The sequence below is a fragment of the Rattus rattus genome, chromosome 10 (genome assembly GCF_011064425.1).
Source record: "Rattus rattus isolate New Zealand chromosome 10, Rrattus_CSIRO_v1, whole genome shotgun sequence".
Taxonomy (NCBI): domain Eukaryota; kingdom Metazoa; phylum Chordata; class Mammalia; order Rodentia; family Muridae; genus Rattus; species Rattus rattus.
The window spans coordinates 57,219,605-57,241,848 of NC_046163.1; the positions used below are offsets into that span (position 1 = coordinate 57,219,605).

The 22,244-nt window shown below is 48.0% G+C and overlaps 1 protein-coding gene across 1 annotated transcript in view; it reads left to right on the plus strand.

The window, feature by feature from the left end:
• Window positions 1-22,244, plus strand: part of Kif26b (kinesin family member 26B) — a 403,463-nt gene that overhangs the window by 342,074 nt on the left and 39,145 nt on the right. Inside the window, exons 9-10 of the mRNA XM_032915772.1 lie at window positions 2,447-2,630; window positions 12,479-12,638. Coding sequence (XP_032771663.1) covers window positions 2,447-2,630; window positions 12,479-12,638 — 344 coding nt within the window. The remainder of the gene's footprint in view (window positions 1-2,446; window positions 2,631-12,478; window positions 12,639-22,244) is intronic.

Sequence of the window (22,244 nt, forward strand, 5' to 3'; positions counted from 1 at the left end):
ACCCCAGCTCATCCTCTGTTCAGGGGTACCCAGACCCTTCCAGTTTCCTTTAGAAATCTCTGGAGTGTACACCAGGGATGTCTGGGGGACTTGAAACAGCACTGGACTCCTCCCCAAGAGTTTCTGATTCCACTTGGGGTAAAGCTCGCTGCCCTGCAATGTGCATTTCTAACAAGTCCCCATGTGAGCCAGGGAGCTGCCACTCTGAAGCATAGCTTTTGCTCAGACGTAGGCGCACAGACTCCATGGAGGAAGCAGGAGCACCCGGGCCACCACTCCTGCTGCAAGCTCGGCAGGGCTCAAGCATGTGGGACTCAGGTTTACTCTTCAGTCTACTGACAAAGGTTCTCTAGAGTAACGATCTGTTTACCAAGGGTAGACAAGATGGAGAAAGTAACGGCCTCTTGAGATGCTTCTTTAAAAATGTCTGTAATTCTGTAGTTAAGTCTGAAAGTAAGTTCAAAAGTACGCATCCGATAAAATCCCTTCCAAAGTGCCAGGATTTTAAAGCTGGTGTTAGCTTGCAAATCCTGCCTGCACCAAATATTGCTTCTCACAGTTTGAAATTATAGGTATGGTTAAAGGCAGAGTAGAAAATTGTCATAATTTGTACCAACCCAAAGACATGTTGCAAATCAGTTCTTTGAAAAATCGAAGCTAAATCAGGCGTGCACCTGCCGTGCCAGCATTCAGATCGCTGAGGAGAGGAGATATGGAGTGTCAGGGAAAGCGAGGACTTGTCTCAACAATACCGAAAGTAGATTTCCTTTCCCACCACAAAAGGGACCACTGGGATTCAGACCCTGTTCTCGCCAGATTTAGACACAATGCCCACTGGGTCTTTTCTAACCATGTGTGAGTTTGCCCCTGAGCATGAATTCAGGAGCTAAAGCAAAAACAGATCCCTCTTTTTTTTTCTGGAGCTGAGGACCAAACCCAGGGCCTTGTGCTTGCTAGGCAAGCGCTCTACCACTGAGCTAAATCCCCAACCCCCAAATCCCTCTGAAATACAGATAAAACCTGCAAGCACTTAGGTGTTTCTACATGGCTTTTGTACATGGTTCTATTGCTATGATAAAATACCCCAACACAAGCAACTGGATATAGTCTTTATTATGACTGGAAGGTGAAGGGGTCAGGACATCACCAAGGCAGCAGGAGCCTGTAGCCGCTGATCACGAGACATTCACAACCAGGAAGCAAGAGTGAGTGAATGCCTGCTGCTGTTGAGTTCCATCTCTCCACTTAGCCCAGGATCCCAGTCAGGGGACAGTGCCGCCCTCCAGAGATGGGTCTTCACACCTCAACCACGCAGTCACAATGACCCAACAGTCATATCTGGAGGCCCATCTGCCACATGATTCGAGATTCTGTCAAGTTGACAGTTATCACCATACATGTACTTCTTGTTCATAATTATGCTACTAAATGTGGCCCCAAACCAGCTTTTGCTAAATAACCGAGACACTGGAAATGAACACTAGGTAAGTTCCTTCCTCCTCAGGTGTAAAACCACATTTCACCTGTCTCCAATACAGTCTCTAAGGTCAAAATCCAGTCACATCTCTCATGGTACATGAGGATGAGTGATGAACGGTCCAGGATGTTGGTTTCTGAAATGAGCGCCTGCTACTATAAACCCCTGATATAGCCCCTTGCTAGCTGTAAAATATTTAAAACCAAGTTGTGTCCAATAAATGTGGATAATCTTGCTTTTCAGAAACAAATTCACTAAGCTGGGTTGCCTCAGCCTTTCAAGTGGTAGCCACAAAAGCCTGAGGATTAGAGTTCAGATCCTCAGAAGCCACACAAATGCTGGGCGGGTGTGATAGCGTGACTATAATCCTAGCCTCGGAAGCAGTTCTCAACCTTCCTAATGTGGTGACCTTTTAATAGAGTTCCTTGTGTTGTGAGCCCAACCATAAAATTATTTCACTGCTACTTCGTAACTGTAATTCTGCTACTGTTATGAATCATAAAATAAATAAATATCTTTGTTTTCCAATGGTCTTGGGCAACCAACCCCTCTGAAAGGGTCATTTGACCCCACCCACCCACCACCACCAAGGGACCACGACCCAGAATTTGAGAACCACTGCCTTAAAGAGAGACAGGATCTACAGAGCAGGCTTGCCAAGAAATTCTTATATCTGGAATTCTGGGGTCAATAGAGAGACCCTGCCACAACAAATAATCAAGGCTAATTCCCAGTGTTAACCCCAGGCCTCTACAGGCACACAAGTGTGCCCCCACACACATACAAGCATGCCTATACACACATGCATCCCATGCATACATGAAAAATGTATGAAAAACATGACTAAGCTGAGAATGGCCTGTGTGTACAGGGCCTGGTTTCAGAAGTAGTTTTGGCCTTACAGAGAGGACTGAGCCTTATAGGCAGGAGAGAGGCCTGCAGCCCCAGCTCTTACTTTCTGTCCTCCAGCTGCAGAACCAGAGTGAGCTTCGAGCCCCCACCGCAGAGAAAGCTGCCTTCTTCCTGGACGCTGCCATTGCCTCGAGGCGAAGCAACCAACAGGATTGCGACGAGGATGACCACCGCAACTCCCACATGCTCTTCACCCTGCACATCTACCAGTACCGGATGGAGAAGAGCGGGAAGGGCGGAAGTAAGTCCATCTTAGCCAGCTCCAACACTAGCTCTAGCCAGCCAGCACCCCTCACCTGAGGCAGCAGCACCCTCCCTTAGCAGGGGGTGCAGTACCCACTTACAGCTCAATGGTCTGGAATTCAAGATAATTGTAGATTCTAGGCCCGAGGTCACCTTTGGGCTGTACAGGGAAAAAGGGTTAGCTATGGCAATGATAATTTACAAATGGCACTGCCCTGAGTGTATGAAAGAATGAATTAAAAGAGAAAAACAACTGTTGAACACTTTATTTCTGTTCACAAGTCCTGCAGGAATCACTACCTGTATTAATCAGGGCTTTCCAGAGTAACAGAGCTTACAGAATGACTCTCTCTCTCTCTCTCTCTCTCTCTCTCTCTCTCTCTCTCTCTCTCTCTCTGTGTGTGTGTGTGTGTGTGTGTGTGTGTGTGTGTGTGTGTGTGTGAAAAAAGAGAGAGAGAGAGAGAGAGAGAGAGAGAGAGAGAGGTCTTTCTTAAAAGATCCAGATTAGAAGTAAATCTTTCACTACAAATTAAGCTGATATCCCCCTCAGATGTGCCCCTTATGTGGGGGTTTTAAGTTCATTCCAGATGTAGTCAAGTTGACAACCAAGAATAGCCATCACCCCTCTCCACGGAAACCAATAGTAAGTAAGCTCTAGAGGACTTCCATCATGCCATTCATCACTATGTTGAGTCCTCTGTACAGGCTGGAAAGTAATGGCCATGTTTCTGAATAGTTTATAAATCATAGTGCGAAAGAACAGCCAGATATGCACCATTCCCCTCTATGCTGCCGGTAGAAATGCTAGCACACCGTTCCCCTCTATGCTGCCGGTAGAAATGCTAGCCCAGTACTTCCTCTGTCACAGAGCCACACAGCCAGACCCCAGCTCTGTCCACAGACCCAGCCTGGCTCTTTTCTCAAAGCTAGGACTGGGCTTAAAGCAATTAGTCATCTTTGCCTGTCAGGAGTGTACACTCCAAGCCCACCGGAGCTGGGTACCAACACTTAACTGAGTACCTGTATATGGGGATCTCGATCCAGGGGCCACGTGGTCTGCTGATTCACTAGGCGTTCTGACAAGACTAAGCCACAGGACTAGGCTAGTGTGGCAGGGGCTCTCCAGAACATCTGGGTAGGACTTTCCAAGCCTAAGCAACTAGACCCCTCTTTTTCTTGAATGATTATGGATGCCAGGAAAGCAACAGAACCTGAGTGAGGAGGGAAACCCTGTCTTGAGAATTATAAGAAGAGGCCCTATTCCAAGGAAAATCTGAAATTAAAACATCTACCTGTGACCCACGAACAGGGAGACACACCTACTTTCCCCTCAAGAGTCCTTGTGGCCCAGAAAACTTGCAAAATGTTCCTGAAGATAGTTCTCCGGGGTTCCTGGTGTCCTCAACTGGAAAATCCTCCCTCCCACCTGTTTGTGTCGTTGACCTGACCTCTCCCGCATTTCCTACTCTCAAGAGTTTGTGGACTTGTCTGCTTGCTTTCACAGTTGTTTTGATCTTCTGAAAAAAAGTCTCAGTATTTAGCCTGGGTATCCTTGAACTCACAATCCTCCTGCCTCAGCCTCCAGAGCGCCGGGATTGCAGCCATGTACCCTCCACAGCTAACTTAGCTTACAGTATCTTCGAGTCTTAGATGCAGGGTCTATCCGGTGGCTGGAAAGTTCTCTTTGCTCTTTATGGTCAGCCCTGAGCTCACTTCCAGCCCTGGCAGACACTGATCTGTTTCTGTCTGCGTTTGACCTTCACCCAGAGTAGTGTGTGAATCAATCCTGTACCCAAATGGGTCCCTTTGTGCCTGACTTCTTTCATTTAACACGGTGCACTTAAGATTGGCTTCTCCGGGGCTGGAGAGATGGCTCAGTGGTTAAGAGTACTGACTGCTCCTCCAGAGGTCCTGAGTTCAATTCCCAGCAACCACATGGTGGCTCACAACCATCTGTAATGGGATCTGATGCCCTCTTGTGGTGTGTCTGAAGACAGCTACAGTGTACTCATATAAAATAAATGAATAGGTTAAAAAAAAAAAAACCAAGTCTTTTAAAAAAGATTCGCTTCTCTGGCTAACGTATCACTTGTTCCCGTATCTTTCCTAGTTCTTTGCCGGTCTTGTTTTTACTGGCCCTGAGACCTGCCTCCCATCCCCACCAGGTTAATGAATGAAATCAGCCATCTAGTGGCAGGGGTTCCACTAGCCAAAGCCACCTGCACAGATCTGGAAAGTAGATGGAGCAGTTCCCCAGGAATCTAGAAACCCTGGCTGTCACTTGTCACTCTGGGAGGGCGCCCTGTCCTCAAAGGGTTCTGCTATTAAGTAGGGATAGATCTCCCTGGACGGCCTGACATTGTTTGACTCGGGAACAGCAGGACACGTTGAATGGGAAACTTTTAAAGGACAATAATTCCCTAAGGGGAGCTCTCCTGTCAAGCACTTTAGTCTAGCATCACAGTCTTGAGGCAGGAAACAAGACTCAGGACTAGACCCTGAGCTCAGGAATCTGCAGCAACTGTGAGTTCCTCCCTCTCAGCAGTCCTGGGAGCTGACTGTAAGTCCCACCCTTGCTGCTTTTCCTGGCTAATGTCTTAGCAAGTTGATGTGAGAATTAGAACACTGTTACCTCAGTCATTGAAACAGCTGTCAATAGTAACAATCATCAAAAACTGCAGTGAGTTTTGATGTGGTCAGCAGAGGGGACTCCCAACACCTCTGCCTCGAGGGCTCCCAAAGGTGCTGAGCAGAGAGGTCCCGAGGGCCCACACCAAGCTGCAACTCTCTTTTGGTCTGTCTGTCTGTCTTCCTTCTTTCCTTCCTTCCTTCCTTTCTTTTTTTAATTTCTTCATCTTATTTGCATCTTAGAATCTGAAAGGTAAGGCAAACAATGAAAATGCAGAAAGCTTTCACTGAAGTGCTTCAAAAGTAAAACTTCAAATTTCTGACTCCACCACACTGTGAAAGAACATTCTCTAAAACTGACCACTTGCTCCCAAACTCGGCCCTACCAAATCCTGATCACTTATCAAATATTTAACATCTAACTCAGATGCCACCAAAGCTTCCAACGCCCCCCCCCAGGTGATGTCCGATGTTGCAGTAAACTAGATGAGAGAAAGGGAGGAGGCTGGAGGCTTCTGAGGGTGAGGGCAAACCGCTCCCACCTGCCAGGGTCCCAGCATCTCAAAGGCAAAGATTCAGACCCGGCCTGCAGCCCAGCAGGATTTCAATGGATTTATGTGGCTAACCCATAATGAGGAGATTTGGCGTGTTGTTTAAAATGGAAATTTTGTTTACTTATATATAAGTTATAATCCCTGTGGACTTGGCAGCCAGAACTCAATTAAGGGAAGGTTTATTAATTAGTCACCCTGCGGGGAAGCAGGAAGCAGAGCTGTTAACCAACTGGGACAGAGAGACTTAGTCTGATGATGGATTCAGAGGCTGCAAGAACTAAACACATAGTGTGTGTGTGTGTGTGTGTGTGTGTGTGTGTGTGTGTGTGTGTGTGCCCCAGTCTTAGACCTATCTATGCATTGTATGTGTGTGCATGCACAAACACACACACACACACTCACACACACACACAGAGCTGACTAAAGCCTTCCAGTCAAGATAGAAAGGAACGTTCTTCGTTGATGTATCACTGCTTTGTAGATAGTATCAGATTGGGTTTAAAACAGCTCCCCAATTCCCAACACTTGGAATATTAGGGAGTTGGTTCTGGCCATTCCTAAGCCCTTACTATTAAATCTGTAAGGGCTTGCAGGCTCTGTGCAAATTCAGCACTGAGGAGAGGCCCCCAGTGCACAAGTGCTGCTCCTCAGAGTACATAACCATGTCACTTCAGGGTGGTGAAGCAGCGAAGCCAGTTTTCCTTATCCTTTTCAAGAGCATGGACTGTAAAAGCATTCATTTGTGGGCCACCAGGAAAAGGGCTTACTACACAAACCAGATGCCCTGAGTTCACCCCCAGAAATCATGGTGGAAAGGAGAAGGAGGCCCCACACATGCCACAGTAGGTACATGCCTCTACTCATACCACTCATCATACACATGCACAGTAATAATAGATAATTTCAATGCATCTCTTTGATGAACAATCTTACGGACATCTAGTGCCCATTAGTAAGCAGCTAATGCTGGGCACCTGATACGGTCTCACCCTGCTTCCTTCTTGGGAGCCGTCGTAGCCTAGGCTGTCCACAGATACAGGGACGTGTGACCATGCACCTGGGTAGGCATCCATGTCTGCACTCACCTGGTTTCAAGTCTAATCAGACAGTTTCCTTCATCCTGGCTTTCTGGTGGCAGTCAGTCAAACACTCTTTACAAAGGCTGCAGAATGACCTAAACCACCATGTCCTACCCAGGGTTGTATAGCTCATATGGCTCGAAGGATCCCTCCTCCATCAGCTCGGCAGATGTGCTTCTAAAGTGGGCGAGCCTCCCTACTGTCCCCGGCGGCACCTTTGTGCAGGCCAGTGCTGTGGGTACACCAACTACACTGAGAGAAGTTGGTCAGTTCACAGAGGACTGGCCTCAGCAGGTAGGTGGATGCATACTGCAGGGCTCCCAGCTCCCTAACCAGAGTCGGTTATGAAGTATTAATGTCTCCCACTGTCAATGTCAGAGCTGCCTCTCCTCAGGACGGAGGGAAAGGAAACAGTAAGAGTGAAGGGTCTCAAGCCTTCTTCCTCTGTAAGAGGCTGCCTGTTCCTTACAACCACCCCGAATCTCCCTGCTACATAAGATTCTTCTCCTTAGAACCTCGTAGCAGCTTCTGTCCCATTCTACTTTACGGTTTTATCCCCCATGCTTGTCGGGTTCCGCTAGGCTATGTATTGAGAACAGACGACTCTGATCCTCATCTTGGGTCTCCATGGTGCCGGTCCTGTGCCTGGCTGCCAGTACTTAGTACCTGTGTATCATATCCAATGAAATGTGTGTGTATTTTATCAACCCCCTCTACCATATAAAACAGCTAGTTTTGGAAAGCAAGACCGAGTTGTTTGGGTTTTGAATTAACTAGGGGATTAGTAAGGCACACCTCCAAGTATACATGTAAGGGCTATTCCAGAGATGATAGATCCTGAGGGCTCTGACCTAATGAATGGTTTAAGGCCTTCAAAATTTGAGTTGACTATTGCGAGGTGGGAGAGACAGGGGTGGGGCCTCACTGGAAGAAGTGGATTTCGAGGGGTCATACGTTTCAGGGTAGAGCTTAGCTCTTCCCTCTGTCTATTTCTTTAGGCTTCCCGGCTTCTATGACATAAGCAATCTCTTCCACCACACACATTCTTGCCACGATGTTCAGCCTTGCCTCACGGAGGGGCCAGGCGACCATGGACTGACACCTAGGAAAACCGAGCCAAAATTCATTCTTCTTCCTTTTGACCATCTGTCTCAAATATCTAAGCCAGCGTGCAAACCACCCTTGGGCAGGCTGGTCTGTGAGTACACGCAGTACCCCGCCAGAAGCTGGTCAGTTCACAGAGAAAGTCCACTAAACAGGGGGGCCATATCGAATGATACACACGTGTTAGTAACAAGAATGCATTTATTCATTGATCTTAGGGGCACACAGCGGGGGAATTTTCTTACGAGATGACGTTTTGACTTAAGGTTCCAATTCATGAGCTGTACACTGATTTTAATCTCTTTTGCTTACATTTCCTCAAAGTGACTCAAGAACTCAAAAGACCATTGGCTACCATTTTCCCCGGCTCCTTTCCTCTTTCTTTTCCAACTCTAATTTCTCACATACATCCAATTTAACTCAAATCTTTAAGACATCTTCCCAAAACATTAAGCTTCATTCATATATAAATGTTCAAACTTCGGATTAAAAATAGCATCTTACTGGTTTCTGTACGATTTGTACTTTAGTTGGATAAATAAATGCTAGTGTCGTAAACTGCTGCTCTCCCGGTAGATAGACAGCACAATGTTTTGGAACCAAAGTGCTTAAACGAAGCAGCGGTAAGCCCTTGGCATGCTGTGGCACCAGGCAGTGTGTCACAAAGGTGACAGAGAGTGTGACTAACTCAGCCGGGTGGGAAGACGCCGTAGCACATGACAGTCGTCTGAGAATTTGTACTCATTCTGAACTCCAGCCATCTTAAGTGAGAAGGCTTGGGAGTGGGGGGCAGACAGCAGTAGCTCTCCGCAGGTCTCAGGTGATGCAGAAGGCTGCCAAATTGGAAGCCACATTCACGCAAGACCCGTAGAAGGCTATGCGTGTTTTAAGAGTTCACTTTGGGTCTCCGTCTGACTCGGCATTAATTTTCAATGGAAATCGTGGGTGATTCTTTTTTTCAGCATGGACCTCAGTCTTACCATCTATAATTTCAGCCCAATTAATGTATAAGATAGGCACCAAGTGATTTTAGGAGAATTTAGTATTCTCCAGGACCTAGCTGGTACAGTGTAATTCAGAAATAGGTAAGATTAGTACACTGCTCCCTGTGGGGAAAATAAAATATGTGGGTAATTTGGTTTGGTCTACCTCCGGACTCAAAACATAAGGAAGTTGGAGCCTCACATCCATGAAGGCCGTCGTTTGACCCCCAGCACCGCATGAACTGAGTGTGGTAACACAGGCCTGTTCTCCCAGCACACGAGAGACAGACTGAGACATCAAAGGTTCAGAGTTGTTATGCTCAGAAATACAGCAAGTTCAAGGCCAGCCTGGAACACGTGAGATGCTTTCTCTAAAAAAAAAAATATTGCTCAAGACAGATTGGAGTGTTTCTTTAACGCTTATGTCCTTGATCTTGGAAATCTGAGAGGCAGATAAGGAGCCCACTCCCCACCTGTAGTAATTCCCACCCCCTCTGCTCGTTCGTTGCAGAATGACTTTCTCCACAGGCACGTGTGGTGATGTAAGTTCTTGACGCTATCAAACAGCCTGTGCCCCCTGACTTGGCACCCTGCGAGATTAAGGGCCATCTGGGAGAGCCAGATTCTCTGACCACCCAAACGCCAGTAGGTAGAGGGCAGAGAGCAGCGTTTTCCATTGCGTAAGGGTGCCTCTCACTCTGAATCATGCTGGTAATTACAGGTGTTTTATAAAACTCTCCAACACAATCTAACCTTTTGTTCTCTGTGTACTGTCTCACTAGGTGTACATTACACATTTCATTCCATTACATCAAATGGACTATTAAGTCTGGAAGTCCAAATTGGTCCCTGTCTTTGCCCTTTCATCTCAAGTGTGTGAGGAATACCTAAGCCTTCCCTGTCTATATAATTGGGCTGCAAAACAGATGATATTTTGTTTAAAAATAACTGTTCCCCTTGCACGTACATCGCCATGAGCCAATCTTCCATGATTTGAAATAGGGTAGAAGAGAAATAATGTGGCCTCCCTTAGAAGGGGTTGCCCCTAGGACCATTGAAAAGGGACAAAATGAACTTCGTTCATAGCTACAGTGTGGGGACCAAGTGAGAGAAGCTGAAGTGTTCAGCCACAATGCTGTGCTTTCTGAAATATTCATGACCAGCAGCAGGTAGGGGAATTGAGGGCTGCAAGATGATTTATCCCAAGTTCTTTCCCAACAGCAAATCCATACCTTGCCCTCGAAAATGATCTTTGAGTTCAGGTACTCAAAAATGTCACCTGAACGTCCCTAACCTGAAGCCAACTGATGGTGTTGGGACAAGTATGGAGAGTTTATGCATGTGTGTGCACACACACCCATGTACAGGCATGGAGAAGCCAAAGGGAGCATGTCTCTCGTCCTCCTCTATTGCTCTCTGCCTCAATCCCTAGAGATGGGATCTCACTGTTCAGTCAGTCTGCCTGGTCAGAGAGCTTCTGGGTTCTACCCATCTGTACCCTCCATCTGTACCCCCATCTGTACCCCCATCCCGCCCCGCAGTGCTAGGCTTGTGAGCTTTCCTAGCTGCGCCTGCTTCGTCTGTGACTGCTGCTGATTCAAACTCAGGTCCGCCTAGTGAGTGTCCTTACCCACCGGGCCACCCACCCAGCCCCACATGGAGGGGAAAAAATGTATTTATGTTCCTTGTCTTTTGTAGTGATGCTTTTTCTGGATGATTGCTACTTGTTTGACAGTTTTTAACTTTTAAAAAATGTTTCTGTGCTATCTTCTTGCTTATTTCTAAGGAGAACTTGGCCACCGCACTCACCTTCCTTCCCCTGTATGGACCATGTTTTCGCTCCTCGGGCCACCTTCCTGCTCTGAGCAGTGTGATTACCCTTTGCCTCACTGCTTTTGCTCATTCTTCTTGTCCTGGGTCTGGCTGGGCTTCTTAGATCTGTGGGTTGATGGTTTCCATCACTGGGGGAAAGTTTGGGCTGTTGTTTATTCGAATACTGCATCTGCGTAGACTCTGTAACTCCGCACGGATTTCAGACTCCTGAGGTTGTCCTGTAGCTCTTTTCCTCCCTCTCTCTCCCTCCCCCCTCTTTCATTGTTTATGTTTGTGTTTTCCTCCATATTTTATTTTGAAGATTTATACTGATGTAGTATCAGATTTACTAACCTTTTCCTTCTGCTAATGTGCAGCCTGCCGTGAACTCTCAGATGTACTCCCAACTCTGCTCTTAATCTCTTCAAGGCTACTCTATACGCTTTGCTTTAATCGAGACAGACCTTGTCCTATGGCTCCGGGTGGCCGTGTCTCTGCGTAAGCATTTGGACTTTGACACCGAATGGCGGCAGTAACGGCGTTTCCTCACCTTCTGCGTGGATTCCGATAGTTCTGCTTTTCTGTGTTTCTTTTCAAAGACTTTTTCATTGTGGGATCGTGGGCCTTGCCCCTTTTCACGCTCCTCTGTCTCTTCACGTGAACTTTTAGATTTTCCCATCTGGCTGCTGGGAATGGACGCTCCTGGCCTTGCCTCAGCTGTTTCCTGCATGCACCTGCTGATGAGCACACAGCTGAAGAAGCTTCCAGAGACTGTAGGCACCTCCGAGAGTTCTTTCCTTTCCAGTGTTCTGCCCTGCCCATGGCTGCTGCCTTGGTTTCCTTAGACTTTGGATTCTCTCTCTTTTGAGCTCAGCCATTCGATCAGGCTCTATCTGGGCTCTTTGGCCCGAGCCTGGAAACTCTCAGCACAGTTGGATGAGGCACCACAAGCATTCGTCTTATTGTCTCACATGCCTCAAGAAACGCTCTCCTCTGTCTAATGCCTACTGTCTTAAAAAATAACTGCTCTATACACATTCTGTTTATTTTTGGTTGCTTTGGCTACAAGATGCGGTCTGCTCCCCGTTGCTTTACTGTGGTCTGAATTCATGGGTGAATTTCTTATCATTTCTGAACTTGATGGTGTTTAGATGATTTTGTGTGAGAATTGAGTAAGCGAGACGCCCGTGCACCTGGCAGTTGGCAGACGCCCAGCAAACACTTGTATCTCCCCTGCCTCTGCACCTGGATCTCACGTCTTCCAGGCTTTTCCTGGAGTTACCAACCTGACTCCTGGCTGAGCTCTAGGTCATCAGCCTTGACAACAAACTAGACCAGATAATCTCTCGGGAACTGTTGGGGTTTCGACTCGGTAAGCGTCAGAACTCTGTTACCCACAGAACGGTTAGCTAAAAACCCTTACCTTCCTTCAGTGACCCATTCGATCTCCAGGATTATACTTTTATTTGTAAAATATGACCACAGGTGAGAGAAAGTTTGTGGTATCTGGAAGACAGAATTTAAGAGCGCCAATGGTGTTTGAAACCTCAGCTTGGCCTGTTTGTGTTACCAAACTTTTTCTTTCGCTTTCCCCATGATTCTCAAGAGAGCTACATGAAGAGAAAATGTGTTGCCCGGAACTTATCCACTCTCTCCCCTTTTTTCTTGTGTCTTCCCCTGTACCAGTGTCTGGGGGTCGCAGCCGGCTGCATCTCATCGACCTCGGCAGTTGTGTGAAAGCTCTCAGCAAAAACAGAGAAGGAGGCTCGGGGCTGTGCCTCTCACTGTCTGCCCTGGGCAACGTCATCCTGGCTTTGGTCAATGGGAGCAAACACATCCCATACAAGTAAGTGACTTTCCCGCTGGCCAGCAAGATCGCGTGAGCACAGTGTTAGAGCTGCAACTGGGTCTCGGTCCCGGAGGGATACCCTGGGCGAAGCGCAGCTAAGGGTCAGTCTGGACTCGGTTACGAGTCCAGTGACAGAGATTAGCTTTAGCTGGCGATCATGTAATGCATCGTCTTCCAAATCGTAAATGTTGCAGATACTTAACTGTGGCACGGTCCTTATGAGAGCCTCTAAGATGAAACAGAAAGTTATCTATCTCATGGCGGCCTCTGGTCATAATTACCATTGGTGGGGTAATGTCAGCATCATGTCAGTGGGTCTGCTCCATGGTGTGGTACACAGTGACCAGAGAGCAGTGGGACAGCCAGATTAAAGCCACTTGTTAGGTATGGATGTCGGGTAGACAGCAGATAATTTTTAGCTCAAGTCAGACCCCTTTATTATTGCATGGGCATCACAGGCAGCCTGTGTCACATCGGACATCTCTACATGTCAAGCTTAAAAAGCCCGGGATGGGGGATGGGGGTGGCCATGTCTCGTTCCGTGGAAATGTTTACCCCATGTATAGGTTCCTTGCCTTTTTACAGCTCCAGGAAGATAGAGTCAAAGCTTCTTCTGTTTCTGGGACAGCCCTAAGCATGCCATGTCACCAATGCTTGTGAATGACACAGCCTTAGTCACCCCTCCCCCCACCGCCCAGCTCAGCTGTATCTCCCACTAGCTATAGGTACCCCCCACTCATCTTAAAATGAGGGTCATGACTCTGTGTTTCATATGCATCACAGGGAAATAAGATGCGGAATAGGTGTGAAAAAAATCCCTGTTTTCAGAATATAGAAGGCTGTCACCGATGACCTGTGGTGACCAGCCAATGACTGACTTGACTCCGTTTTCATCAGATTTAAGTGGAAACAGCATTTGCCTCACAGAGCTGCCATGAGTAACTATATAGGGGACATTGTGTTTTAACCCTTAAAAATCCTTTAAATGCAAATTACTGCTGTGGGAGAAATAAGGGAGTTAGGGATGTCCTCGAAGTGCCTGAGATTCATGGGAAATCCTTGCTTTCTCCTCTCTGCCGGTCCAGACACCATTTCCCACCAGGAGGATCATTCTGGGTTGCCCTCAGGGGCTTGCCTGGCGGTTATAATCCTGCTTGTACCTCTTCTTGAAATTTGGTATCCCAGCCACATAAGCCCCAAAGTGGCACTCCCTGCCCTTGTAAGGACCGTTCCCTATGAAAGAACAATTTCAAGGTGAGGGTTTATTGTGCTCCATGATTTCTGCTGTGAAATAACCCAGAACTTTGGGGGCCTGGCAAAGAAAAAGGTCATCGTAGGGTAGAATGATAGAGGCTGAGGATCCTTCAAAAACAAAAAGTGTTACAGGACCTGGTTGACTTCCAGGAACTGAGGACCGTGTCTTTGAACGTACAACTTCCAGAGTCATCACATAGATACAGTCCAAAATGCCACCTTGCTATAAGGTCACTGGCTAGGTAGTAAGAAGATCATGCCTGTTTTATTCAGATTATTGAATTGATGGTGGGAGGACTGGGAAAAGTAAGCATATGAAAATTCTTTTGATTAGGCAAAGGTAACTTCCTTCTGGTTGCAGTTTGGTTCCACTGTAAACACATAGGGAAACCCCGTGAGTTGTTTCTATTACTAGCTCCAAGGTCTCTTGTTAGGTTAAACATATCTGTAACATCAACTTGTCCTAATGGCCAGCCACCTGCCCTCTTGGGAAAGCTGACAGAATGTAATTGAATGTCACCAGCCCCTCCAGACATCTGCTTGATTCCGTAAGTCCCTTCTTAACGTCTCGGCTACGCAGGTGATGAGCAAAGTGTTTATATTGTATATAAACACAAACTTAACATAAATGTTGTGTCTGCACAAGACCATGTCAAGGAGTGGTCTCCTGACCCTAACAGCCATTAGGTGCGGACACAAGCGTCCATCAGTAACCTTGGTCCTGCCTAACAAGTCACCAAGAGTTTGCTGGGAAGCACACCGCTCAGTGTCAGCAAGCATGGTGGCCTGGCCAGCCACCTAATGACCAGAGAGTCTGTCCTGCCATCCTTCTGTCCATAGTGCCTGTCATCGAGCAGAAGCTTTGAAAGGCTTTTGTTCTGACATTCTCTCATATTCTCGGCCAAAGCATAGACTTAATATTTGGTGTCTGTGAACCTCATTGGCAAGCTGATTGATCCGTGGACTAGAAACTATTCTCTTTCAGAATACAGGAAGCTAAGACAAAGATTTACTCAGATCTGCTGGGCAGTTGGTGACAAGATCAAACCGTGTGGCTTTTCCCAGCTTGGGAGACGGTTAGTCAGTCGTTGAGGTCAAGTGGTTGGCTGGTCGCTCCCTGCTCTCATCAAGCTCTGTCTGATATTGGCTTCCTCCACACAGCAGGGTGTTCAGCCCAGCAGAATGGTCCACATTCCCTTCATCAGACTGGAGCCCTCTAGAGCTGCGCTCTGCCGCATGGTGTTCGTCGACTAAAGCTTTCTATGCATCAAGCCTTATCGTTGCTTTGTCTTTCCGGGCAAGGGTTTGTGTCTTGGACGCTGGTTTCCTGGTGTTCTATTCACTTTCAGGGGGAAGAAAAACAATCCCAGAAAAATCAAACTTCATATTCTTTGCCCTCCCCCATCTCTCCAAACCGCAAGATGCCCTCCCCCCTGCTCTTCATCTGTCACCCTAGACAACTGGTTAGAAGCAGGCATTACCAGTGCTTGCTTCTGGGAAATTAACTGGAATGTGCACAGAGGGGATATAGCCTGTCTCCATTTCTCTTCATCACTGTACCGGGCCATTTGTCATGTGAGCAAGCTGGAAAGTGAGTTGGGATTCATTACCCATCCCCGGTGCTCCCACAGGCACCCTCGATGTGCTCTGAATGGTTCTGACTCTGCAGATAATACCGCGTCTGCAGATGACAGGCGCAGGCGCAGTCAGTTCCCCACCTCAGCCATTATGCGGCACAAGCTGCCTTGGCCAATCCTAGCGCCATTCATTTATCAATCCTAAATAGTGACACCATTCAGAAAAGCACGGGGGTAGTGGGGGTGGAGATCAGCAAGGGCACCCCCCCCCCAGTCAGCTCAGCAACGACAGGAAGCACAAATTGCTCTCCTCTTACTTCAGGGAGTCTCACACCCAGGGAAATCTGTCCTTGTTCTGAGATTTCTGACAGCACATTTGCAAATTTTCTCCCAGACTCATTCGTTATAGTTGTCTGCTAGTTCTCACCATTTCTTGCACAGCGAGGTGCTAGGACTCTCCACAACTGACGGAGCAGGGGGGGAAAATGAACAGTGGTTATTAGCAGGAATTCTCATGCCGCAAGCCTGTGTTCTCGGTGTTCACTTTGGGAGCTGGTCCCCAAGGGACCACTGCAAGGATCTTCCGAACTTGGCTTCAGCTCAAATGCTCTGATATCCAGCCCCTCTGAGGATCACAGACGTTCTAGAGACCCTGAAATTCTAACCACAAAGTTCCCTACAAGGGAGCCTGGTCCCTTTTAGATGGTGTCTTGTGGTGGGTGCACGCCCTGAGAAAGCATGTTTTTCACACACGGATCCCCCAAGCACCGAAGCCCCTAACTTCATTTATAACTGTCACTGCATTTGGAGAAACCATTACTTTAATAAGCCACATAGTCCAGTACGAGCAGGGGCTTATTCGGACCTCACAGGAGCCAACCCAGCGTACTGTGCTTACGCTTTTGCAAAACGATGAAGCTTTTTTGTTGAGAACTGACCATCAAAGAGACAGCTGGCCACTAAAGAGACGAGAGACTTTTACTTTTGTACGAATCTGTGGTCCTCCTCGATGGCTCGACAGCTGGGAATGTATGTGGAAGGAAGGAGAACAGGCTGTTTGCTGGTTGGATAACGAGGAAGAGGCTGAGAAAGGGATGATCTCTTGTGTGAGCCCAGAGAGTCACCGTGGCTCCTCGCCGCTCTTGTCTCTGTCCTGGGGGAGTTATATCCTGTGAGAGGAGAGGACATCTAGGAGTTTGCAGCACACTAAGGTCATTGTCCTGCTGAGCTGACCACTTCTGCACAGGTCGGTTCTTGAAAAGCTTTTCAGGAAAGCCCCCTTAATCCCTTTGCTATTTAAGGAATTTAGTCCCAAAGCCTCACTTCTATGCACTCATTTTGCCAGCAGGGTGTTTGCGTTCTGCCTCTAAACCACAGATATTTATTCGCTAATGTCTGAACGCCCGTTTCATAAGGTCACGGAATATCATCCTCTAACACTCTAACCTCGTGTCTGTTTATGATGCCGTTCTGTGGCAACTTGGGAAATGGTGCCGCACAGCCACCTGTAATGGAAGCCGTCAGTTTGTTCTGTGCTGTGGCCCGAGACCCCCATTTACTCATGGTAGTCACTAGCAAATGCTGGGCGCAGACCACTGTGCTCGTTCCCTCTGGGGTGGAACGGCTCCACCAAGCTTGAAATGCAGTGGCGTCAGTCTCTTGTCAAACATCAGGCTATAAGCAAGCATCTCCAGGCAGCATCTTCTTCCAGAGGTCTCTCTGTCTCACCGAAGGGCCGGAACATCCTGCACAGCCTGTAGTGGAAATTCTTGCTTCCTCAGGCTCAAGCAGGGTAAGGAATCCACATTATAAGGACTTCGGAGCACCTGAGCACAGCAGTCCCCTCAAACCAGCAGGCAATGCTAAAACCAAATGCCAGTCAGAGACTCAGGGGGCGGAGGGTTGGTGCTCCACACACAGAGACAGCTTTTCCTAAAATGTTAACACTTCTGCTCATTTGGGAGGCAGTGGGGTGCAGACGCCTGCAGACACCAGGTGCAGCAGCAGGTCTACAGTTTGGGCCGTACCGGGCCACCACTGCAGGCACAGACGTCCTCCCACCTGGCCTTAAAAATCTCATCACTCATCTCCCAGTGTCTGGGTAAATTTGGGGGTCCTCCATCTTCTTGGAACTGGGAACTCACTCGAGAGGTCTGGGAGACTGGAAGGGTTGTGGGAGACTGGAGCACGTGTTACAAACCGCTGTTAGCCGTGACATCCCGCACCCCTGGCGTCGCACAGCCCTATTCCTCTGGATTGAATGTAGATTACTTACAGGTACCATAAAATTAAATAGATATTTGTCAGGGAAAAAAATGCAAACGAGTATCAACTCTAAGATTGACTCAAGATAGCATGAAATTGGGGAGAGGCTCCGTGTAAGGATCTTGGCGTGTGAGAGAATCGCACATGTGCATATTTAACCTCCTCTAAATGCACATTAATGCTGGATTATCTCCCCTGATTTACAGGGAGAACATCAATTTAGAACTATTTGCACAAACTCCGGATACCAGTTTTATGGCATTCCCTGTTTAGAAATAAAATAACCAAAGTCTCAGGTTGCCAGGCAACTGCGGCGGCGATAATTCTTGGTATTGCCGCTTTAAAAACACTCATTTTATACATTTTAATGACTGTAAGGGAGCAAAGAGAGCGGGCTCAGAGCATCTCTGGGACACGGGAAGAAGTTCTTTTTTACGAGATTGTTCAGGATCCTGCTCTCTCTCTCTCTCTCTCTCTCTTATTCCTCCCTCCTTGCCTCTTCCCTGGCCGGTGGTATTTTCGTAGTTCATTATAGAATTTACAGAGACAGTTATCTTTTTTTTAACAACCCAGGCAGCAATTGTCTGTTGATTAACTCCTCTGGCATGATATGTGCAAGTCATTAGGGGAGAAACGATGTGGTGTGGACTCTGCTGGGCTGCAGCCTGGGTTCGCTCACCATTTCTCACGCTCCAACTTGGAAAGGTCCTCTCTGGTCCCAAGAACAACTCCTCCCCCAGTTGGACCCCCAGTGTGACCAGACCGTCATTGCTGGTATTTTTCTCTCCCTGCTGCCAGTAGCCACTGTTAGATAGTGTAGCATAGCCGCATAGAACCGGATAGAAGCCAGGAGACTTCTCAGTTTCCTTTTGGGTTCTGACTTTATCTTCCCTTAGCTTAACTTCTGAGCTGGCCGATGGATGTCTCTTCCTTCTAGATTTGAAGCCAACTGACAATAGATTCAAGGAAACGAAACCCCATACCCTCTTAATCCCAGCAGAGCAGAGGGGGCTCTCCCTGCCCCACCACAGAGGCCCCAGGACGCAGACTCAGGTCAGCAGTGCCGGATCCCTTCCCCAGTCATGTACTTCAGAGAGGAAGGCCGGGCACAGTCTAGGGGAAGAACGACCACAGTTGAGCTGCTCGTTCCTGACTTCACGTTTACCGTGCTCCCCCTCCCATGAATAGAGAGGCAGAAGCAGGCGCGGAATCTCCCCCTCTCGACCTTTCAAAGGGAATAGAAGCTGATTTATGAACTGCTGGATCAGAGGAAGAAGGAGAAAATTGTTTCCAATACTTATTTTCTGGCTTTTCGGCTACATGGCAGGCAGTTAGCATGGCGTATAAATTAGCTGTCTGTGAGGGATGTTTCTCAATGAGCGCATAGTGATGATACCTCTTACTGTACCACTGAGGCTTTTCTAAATGCTTTATGGATATCTGTTTATGACGGCGACTTGCAACCATTGCTCTTATGGCAAAGATTGGGAAACTGAGGCACAGAGAGGTTGAGCTCCCAGTTCAAGTACATACAGCTGTTACGAAGCAAAGCTATGTCACCGTCTCCCAGTGTGTCGATGCTGCCGACTATGGTACCTGGAAGGTTGTCAGTGTCCGGTGAATACTTGTCAAGGGACAGGAAATCTCCAGGGGCCATACATGGGTCTATAAAGCCTCAATACAGAGGCCTGTGAGAGTGGAGGCTGGGGAGGGGGCAGGGAATCCAGGTGGCTTCCTTGACCTCCCCTGTTTCTACGATGGCTAGGCTGAGGCTGGTGGCTAGGTGCTGGTGAAGTGGACCGTGAAACGAAGAAGAAAACGGGAAAGGAAGTCCCTCATTCTAGACCTGAGCCACAAACCAGGGCTCAATCAAATGTCACATGACTAGGATAAGCGCTGAGCCTAGTAATGCAGGCCTGTGATCCTAATTACCCTGGCGCTAGAGGCAGGGGGGTTGCAAGTTCAAGGTCAGCCTGGGCAACGTAGTGTGCAACTCTGTCTCAAAATAAAAAGAATAAAAATGGTGGAGGGGCGCAACACAGCTTAGCAGCTCAGTGGTGGGCTACTTGAAAGCGTGTGCAGGCCAAGTTCAGCCCCCAGTAACAATGACGACACACACACCATACACCACACACACCACACACCACACACACACACACACACACACACACACACACACACACACACATACACACACACGCTGAGTGCTCCAGTCAGCGTTAGCCATGGGAGCCTGGGAGCTCCAGCAAGAAAAGTAGGTCCGTTTCTCAAACCAGAGAGCTGGGTGCTGCACACAGTTGACAGACAGGGCCATGGCTGTGGGTTTCCTTTCCCGGGCTGGCACTGTCTCTGAGGCATTCCTGAGGGATCAGGCTCCCAGGCCCCTAGAAGTGGGAGAGGTTGTCATCCTCTGGGTCCTGAAGCTTGAAGTTTGACTGCATATCCGCTTGGTAGTGGAGGGATACACAGGAGGTGCGGATGATTCCAGGGCTCGCTGTGCCTGCGATCGTGGGCTTCCTCAAGCATCTGGCTGAGAGTGGCCGCCTTAGGAACTTGCCCAGATGAAACGATCAGTCTCGCAACTGGAATTTGTCAACTTTCTTCGCCCTGAGCTCCCAAAGAAGTGTGGTGGATTGGGGCAGCTGTGGTCTCCAAAGGAGACACCACCACCACCTGGGCTGGCAGAGCCACACTCAGGTGAGGCCAGGGAACATGGATGTCAGCACCACTTCTGGTACTCAGGGACTGTTGTTTCCGTCCCCATTTTCAGCCCTGAGATCAGGATTCATTCTTGCCCTCCACTTCTGAAACAAAATTAGATCCGATGGATAAGAATGTCTGGGAGGCCCTTTGAGAGGAGATGTTTCAAAGGTGAAAAGGCCAGTGTGTCAGCGTATTCTAAACCTTTGTGATCCAGGTTTAGTCGGCACCATTGTGGCATTTTATCCACTCTGGCTTGTAAAGCAGGTGTTTCTTTTGGCCTAATGGATTATAGTTCCTTGCATTACATTGGAGCCTTCCGCCCTCCTGCCCAGCACACAGGGAGCCTGCCTGATGCAAAGCTAAACTCTCTGCACAAGACTGAGGTGAGATAAAGGAAACTAGGGACTCGCTGAGGTTGAGGGAGGCTCAGGAGAAGCTGCTGCAGAACCCACAGCTGTGTCTGTTAATCCTACAGACCAGGGTGTGATGCATTCGATAGACCTAGCAATGGCAGCCACACCAGGAGGAGCTCTGAGGCTGAGCCTGTGTGTAACATGCTACAGAGGTTGAAGAAAACCATACCTGTGTGGATCAGAGAGTAGGGAAGGGGCAGGTTCTTCTGAAGAGCTTTCCACATTTGGTAGAAAGTTCAGGTTGCTTTTTACATCCTGCTTGGTTCATACCTCATAACCACCATTCGTGGAAGGCGGTGTTATTGAGATCAGCCTATAAGAACCAGAGGAGTTCAAGGGACTCCTTCCCCAGGGTCTGATGGAGCCTACCAAACACACACAAGAGCTCGCTGGAGAAATGTGGAGCCTACGCTCAAGTTTTATTCTAACCCACGTATTCATTTCAATCACTTCTCCATTCAAGAGTATACACTGGGTCTTGGTAACAGGTAAAGCACTGGGAACAATAAAGCCGGTGACAGCTCAGGGGCGTGGGTAGGGACTGGTGGGGGGGGGGGGTCAGACATGAAACACCCAAGTGTGATACGTGATGATTATGTGGACACCAGCCCTTACCCTTCACAAAGAGAAGGGGTGGGTGGGAAGAAGGAACCACGGCATCTGCTGCCTTAGCTGATGCGGACAAGCTGCTATCTCTCTCCTCGTCTACCCACTCCTACTATGGATGCTTAACTGGTTTTCCTGTCTCCCCACCATCCGTTCCTCAGAGCCCGAACCCTTCACAGCTGCTCTGCCCTGTGCCGTATTGATGGAGAGCTTGGCCGATACCCATCTGCTGAGCTGAACGTAAGACTCCAAACTCACAGATTCGTGCTATCATGGATGATAACTAACCGTCAAATCACAAGCCATACTGTTCACTCCGGATAGCAAACAGCTGAAGGAGGACGGCTTTCGGTTAGTCCAGGCCACTGCACAGAGGAGCCCAAGATGCCCTTAGGCACCCTGAGCACCCTGTGGTTACTCAAGGATAGCTTGATTTAGGCACAATTAGGCACTGGAAAGGATGGAGCATACAAATGAGTCAGGGCTTAATTCATTAACGAACTGCCTTGAACATTAATTGAACTTCAATCAGAGTATCCAACCATAAATTCTCACCTGTTTCACAACCAATTCAGGCTCAATTGAGCATTCATAGGTTTTTTTTCGGTCCATGCAAATGAGGTGATAATTCATTCTGTTGTGTAATTGAATAATTTTCAAATAGATTTATTCACAGGCACAGTTAAATTGTACCATGTTGCCCAATGGTGATCAGGACGCTTTAACCAAGGCAAAGCCAAGTTTCGTTCTGGAACAACAGAGACCTCACAGGACAGAGAGGGCTC